The sequence below is a fragment of the Rhamphochromis longiceps genome, linkage group LG12, assembly GCF_057381845.1.
Source record: "Rhamphochromis longiceps isolate RC_006_pf linkage group LG12, R_longiceps_female_GT1.1, whole genome shotgun sequence".
NCBI lineage: Eukaryota > Metazoa > Chordata > Actinopteri > Cichliformes > Cichlidae > Rhamphochromis > Rhamphochromis longiceps.
The window spans coordinates 33,521,971-33,527,970 of NC_140568.1; the positions used below are offsets into that span (position 1 = coordinate 33,521,971).

At 39.1% G+C, this 6,000-nt stretch overlaps 1 protein-coding gene across 1 annotated transcript in view; it reads right to left on the reverse strand.

The window, feature by feature from the left end:
- The window catches only part of dmxl1 (Dmx like 1), a 63,983-nt gene extending 58,865 nt beyond the window's left edge, over positions 1 to 5,118 (reverse strand). The window contains exons 1-3 of the mRNA XM_085425928.1: positions 4,735 to 5,118; positions 3,096 to 3,338; positions 1,870 to 1,995 (exon numbers count right to left, since the gene is read on the reverse strand). Of these exons, the coding sequence (XP_085282054.1) occupies positions 1,870 to 1,995; positions 3,096 to 3,182 (213 nt within the window). The 5' untranslated portion in view covers positions 3,183 to 3,338; positions 4,735 to 5,118. The remainder of the gene's footprint in view (positions 1 to 1,869; positions 1,996 to 3,095; positions 3,339 to 4,734) is intronic.
- Between the last annotated feature and the right edge of the window lie 882 nt (positions 5,119 to 6,000).

Sequence of the window (6,000 nt, forward strand, 5' to 3'; positions counted from 1 at the left end):
TTTGTGCCCACATTAAAGGACTTGTCAGTGACAACAGCAAATGCACTTGCTGTACAATCACCAGCTTTACTGGGTGGTTTTTACTTCACTTAGAGCTGATGATGGGAAGCTCGAGTTCATTAAGCTGCCCATTGATGTTGCCCGCAAGTGACTTTCCTGAAAGCATAAGCTGCCAACACTTAAGACAGCAGTAGAGATTGCTAATAAATTGCACTGCAAAACAGCTAATATACCAAAACAACTAAAAACAGCAAGTCACAAAGTGGAACTTGCTTACCACTCAATATAATCAACCACACGTGTGTGGTCATTATATTAAAGTAAAAGAAAACGGTATGTCATGGGGCCCTGCAATGTTTAGCACCTTCTGCTTTTTTTCTTTTTAATTTAATTATGGGTCAGATGTTTTTTCAAACATTAAAGCTAATTTATAGTTGATCGTTGCTTTGTCCCATGTAACCAAAAGACAGTTTATGGGTTTGGAATGAATATAATGTCTTATAACTTTATTCAAGGCTGGAACTAAAATATATTTAAACTCCATTTTTCAATTAATTTGTCTAAAAAACAAAACTTTTAAAAAGCCATTCAGAGCACAAACGAATACCCTAAAATGATATACAACAAAGACAAGCACTGAATCTGCACATTTTCTAAGCTCAAGCAACTAAGTGTTTGGTATTTTTATGTGGAAAAATAAATATAATTAAAACAATTAATGAGCTATAAATAGGGCTGGGCCATATCATACCGTTCACTGTAATAATGTTGGGCAATAATAAGAAAATGAAATATCGCGATAGAATATGGGTAAATGCGCATGCACCGTGCCTTTGTTTTCATATGCGCATGGCGGAAAAAGCATGGCGGCGATGGAGAATGAGAAGGGCGAAAGTGGATCGTTGAATGAAACGGATGAACCAGAATTGGTTTGTAAAAATGCTGCAACTTCAGTGGTGTGGAACTGGTTTAGCTTTCATCCGTCAGATACACAACACAGCACTATTTTTGGTAGAGCGTGCTAGCACGCCGTCGTTATTACGTGTTGTTTGGAAAATACGGCACACTTAAAATCAATCCTTTGATTTTTCTGAAAATCGACAGTGCCCCTTATGATCCTGTGGGCCTTATGTATGAATTCTGGTTGTGTTTACTGACCTCGAAACGATTTTATGTGGTACACGGCGCTCAAAAATCTGTCAAATGTTTTAGTACAACTTTGCTAAGCTACGAAGCCGCACCGCTTGATGGATTGTCGGGGCATTACAGCTATCGTAGGCAGGAACCTCGCAGAGTGATACTTACTGTGCTTCAACATAATATTACTGTATTGTGTGTGTGTATAACCTTTTTTTAAGTTTTGTGGATATTATACATGGTTATGCTGAGGATATGTTGGCCAATTTCCACTGGAAATGCCTTTTGGTTAAACTGTCAGCAAGGAATTTGCATTTGCACTGTAAAATATTTATGTAACTTTAATGCAAATAAAAAACAGCTGCTTCTTTAAGTGAAAATACATTGATGGGGTTTTTTTTTTTTGCACTAATAAAGTTGTGGAGTTGTAAAGTATTTTGTCTAGTGTCAATTATATCGTCAGTTATATCGTTATCGCAAATTTTCAAATGTATATCGTGATAAATATTTTTGGTCATATCACCCTGCTCTAGCTATAAATATATGTTATCGTCTAATGGTCTTACATAATTACTCTATGTGGCAAACCATTTATCTTTTACTGAAATCTGGCTCCATTTATTTTCACTGGGATTTGCTTTAGTTACATCACTGGGATCTCACGCTTGCGCATTCAAGCACAAGTCAGCCTGAGGACCCCAGTGAATAAAAGCACCACACCGTTGGTCTTACCTGTCCACCCTGCAATGAGCAGTCGACACAGCCGACCTGTATGTTGCCATGTTTGGCCCCTGGGATGATCTGCAGTCGCTCAAAATCACTGCCCAAAATCACCACGTCACAACCTGATGCATAGGCCTATCAAGAGACAAGACAGTGAGAGGGTTAGAGAAATGAACATAAAACTCTAAGATTCATCCGGCCAGGATTGCATGAAGGGTCACTTGAACTGCACTTGTCCCAGAGCTATTGTCAAGGCATCAAACATGCCATCATATGACAGCCCTCAAGTCCAAGCAGATAAGATTAGAATTCCATGCTCTATTTCTGTGGCACTCAAAAGGAGCTCCTCACATGAACTGTGATTCACTATGACTTTTCCTCTTTCACAAGAGGACATAAGGACAATAATGGCTCCCCGATTAATCCATTCCTGAAAAGCATGTTGCCAGTGTCTGAAATTAGCACTCTGACTCACCTGTCAAGGGGTCAGGTAGACAAAATCCATCAGTAAGGTTTTGTTTTGTTTTGTTTTTTTATACCAGTCTCATGAGATGGAATTACATTTTGAATAAAACCTACCCTTGAAGGAAAAAAGAAGTTGATTTCAGCCCTCAATGCTCTGAAAAATTAGAGCATTAAAAAACGTAATGTAATCTAATTACTCTAATCAACTTAAATCTCCTTTCTTCACTGTTCAGACTCTACTGCAATCACATTCTTCTTTGCATGGTCTCAAAGGTTTGGCCGCCTCCTCACAAACTCATGACACCACAGAATGACCAGTACAGGCAGGTTTTCACATACTGGTGATTAGTTGGTGTTTATTACTTACTTCGAGGCAGAGCTGGGTGACAGCAGAACATACAATAACATTTTGACAAATAATAAAACAATGACACAGAAAGCCTATAATACAGCAGAGACTTTCATTATTGTTGTTGTTTTTTAATTACATTTATTTTATTTACAAAGTTGCCACCAGTGTGGCGAACATTTATGTAATTCTCTAATAGAGTTTTAAGCTTTGAGATCACATGTATTTCAGCTTCTGTTTTTCATACATAACAAAGTCCCAAGCCCATTAAACAACTTTGTGCGGTACATTAGCACATTAGGTTTCAAAGGAATCTGCTAGGAAATCTGCTATTGTGACAAATCAGTTTAGCCACCCCCCATGAATCAAAGCTCCTAAACTGCTGAGGGGGGAAATACTTCCAGAGTCTGAAATATCTTACCGTGAATGGCACATTGTTGACGCTTCCTACAGAGAAACAGTTGTCTCCAGGGTTGACAGCTCCCGTAAGGACCTGATGGAGATTCATGACTCTTGATTATAGTCCACGTGTTATCCTTCCTCTTCTTGCCCTTTTCACAGAACCCTCCCACTCCAGGTGAGATTCATGGGAAACCATGAGAAGGATTTGCTCATCTTTGTGCGTAACCTATAATTTCACATCAGCAGCATCACTACAGACTTGCTGTCACAAGAAGAAGAGGAGGAAGAGATAAACAGCACATGATTTGGTTCAGTCAGCGTCAAGCCTCAAGTACATTACCGACTCCCGGATATTGACTGCAAATTAATTTTAACACTCAGCACTTGTAATATTAGCATGGAAGAAATACATGTCTCTAAACAGTCTTTGTCAAACCACACTATGAAGGCAAGGCATTCAGTAATCTTAAAAATATTTTGTAAAAGAGCCTTGGTGTACCTTGGTATTAGTCTTTTTATTTAGCAAACAGACAGCTTAGCAAACTGGCACCAAAGCTCTTCTGATCCCCGTGACCCATCTCCGAATTTAAAAATGCACACCATTAGTTCAACATCAGCACTTTTAGAGGTTATAACCAAGAGGGCTTTAATTGAAAGAGATATGCAGTCAGCTTGGCAGACCAGTCTCTAATTGTGCTAGAAAAGTATTCAGAATCTGTAATAAATGGAGTAACAACCAGGACGGATAAAAAGTGATAGGGGCTAAAATATGAAGGGTATTTTTCACTGTGGCTAAAATTGGGAGCACTGCAGAAGCAAGGTGATGGTGTAGCTCATGTTTTGCTAGCTCTGTGCACATTATCTAGTTACAGGAGGGAAATTTGAAACCACTGTCAAAGGTACATATTTGCACATAGCTGAAACAGCACTGACTGTCTTAACAAAAGACAAATACAAAACAGTTCTCCCAGAGTTACTGTTCCTTCAGTAACAGGAACAGATGTGGGATTTAAAAGGGTTTACTAATTACACTTTAAAAAAACAGTATTTCACCTTTGTGTATTTGGCAGCGAAGTAAATTCAATACAAGGAGTCCATTAATCAAAAGGGTGCAGGGAATTTGTACGGAGGGTTAAATGGATCACCGGTGCAGGTTACACCTTACTGTAACCCTACGAGCCCGGTTAATCAACTTATCATACAATCAAGGGCTGAACAGTCTGAAAATCACACGTTTAAACAAGTATAGATTACGTGTCGACCGCAGGTGCGCTACTGAAAATATTGAACGAAAAGTTTCAGAGACAGTTTTAACGATTCAAAAATTTAACGCTACAGAACAAAAATAACACCACCAGAAGGATAAAAAATCCACGTCAGAGGGGTTAACATATGCTTCCTGTGCTGTGGCAACTCACGTGATAACGTTTCACAAGCCAGCGCATTAAGACACAGCTACCGATACCTCATCTGACTAGCATTTTTTTCTCCCGTTTAGACAAAAGCGTGCATTTAGCTCACTGTCACTGTGCAAAAGCAGACATTTCATACATGTTTTCAATCCCTCCAGTCGTAACGCTAACTTAGCTGTCAAGTTTAACTAGCTATCAGCAGTCTTTCAGGACACACACTAACACCACCAGTAATTATCTGCTTACCTTATGCTGCTGCTTCTTGACATCTCCTGCAGATATTACATCAACGGTTACTCCCGTCGCCTGATGTTTTCGGTGAATACAGTTATAATCTCACGGATTCGGTCTTAGTTTAGCTAGCTTTTGCTAGCGTTAGCTCGCACTAGCCTCTGAAGCTCGCTCTCTGAGCAGGCTCCTAGGCTACAACGCTAGCACTATGTCACTTATGGCGCACATTTGCCCAACAGTCAATACTTTACGAGAGAAGGAACTATCTATTGACTCAAAATGTTGACTCTGAGTAGGAGTCACCCTCTGCCCGAGGTTAGCAAATAAAACCCTTCCAAAGAGGAAGCTTTTCCTTATGTTGAAGATATGTGATGATAATGACTATTTCGCTGCAAAGCATCGTGGGTCTTGTAGTTTTAAAACCGTGCTCGCACTCTCGCACGTGACGTTCAGGCACACAGGCTTTTACAGTTGTAGCTAACACGTTTTGCGTTGTTTTTCGTGGGTGCATTGGCTTGTATAGAGAAGGTAAATAGTTAAACACAGCCATACCTGGAGATGGTTGTATTTAACGTTTTTCTTTTCCACTTTAAAAATGTAAAAACGTAAAAATATGACTTTTATGTTGTTTGAACTTTGTCCCCAAAATTTTACAGTAGCACTATCATACAGTAGGAGTATTTTTGAGCACTGTACTGACTGTAGGTTGACCAGTTCATAACTAAAACGTGTGGGGTAAGGAATATGCCTGTATGAGGGACTGGGATCTTACCCAATAATGAGAGGTTTAAACTGTTGATACATCTAACACAGCTCTGTCATCAGTCATTTGAAGGACTAATACTATATTTAATAAGTGAAAACTTTAGCTGTAAATGACAGCTAAAGTTTGTATTCATAGAATGGCTATTAAAGCTGTTAACTCATCCCCTTTTGAGCTGTATTTTTCTTCTTTGGGTAAAATATTTTTAAAATATTTGGAAAACTATAACCTTTGAAAATGTGGGGCGTTTTCTCAATTTTTGGGAAACAAGAGGTAAAAATACTTAGCAGTCCCACACAAATTTGGACACCTAGGCCACCTAACTACATTTACACAGCTGTGAAAAAGTATTTGCGCCTTCCTGATTTCTCAGTTTGGGGTTTTGTTTTTTTGGGGGGGGTGGGTTGAGGGGGCTGGATTGTGCATATTTGTCACACTTCATCACCAAAATCAGAATCAGAATCAGAATCAGAATACTTTATTGATCCCTGGGGGAAATTATTTTTTGTTACAGTGCT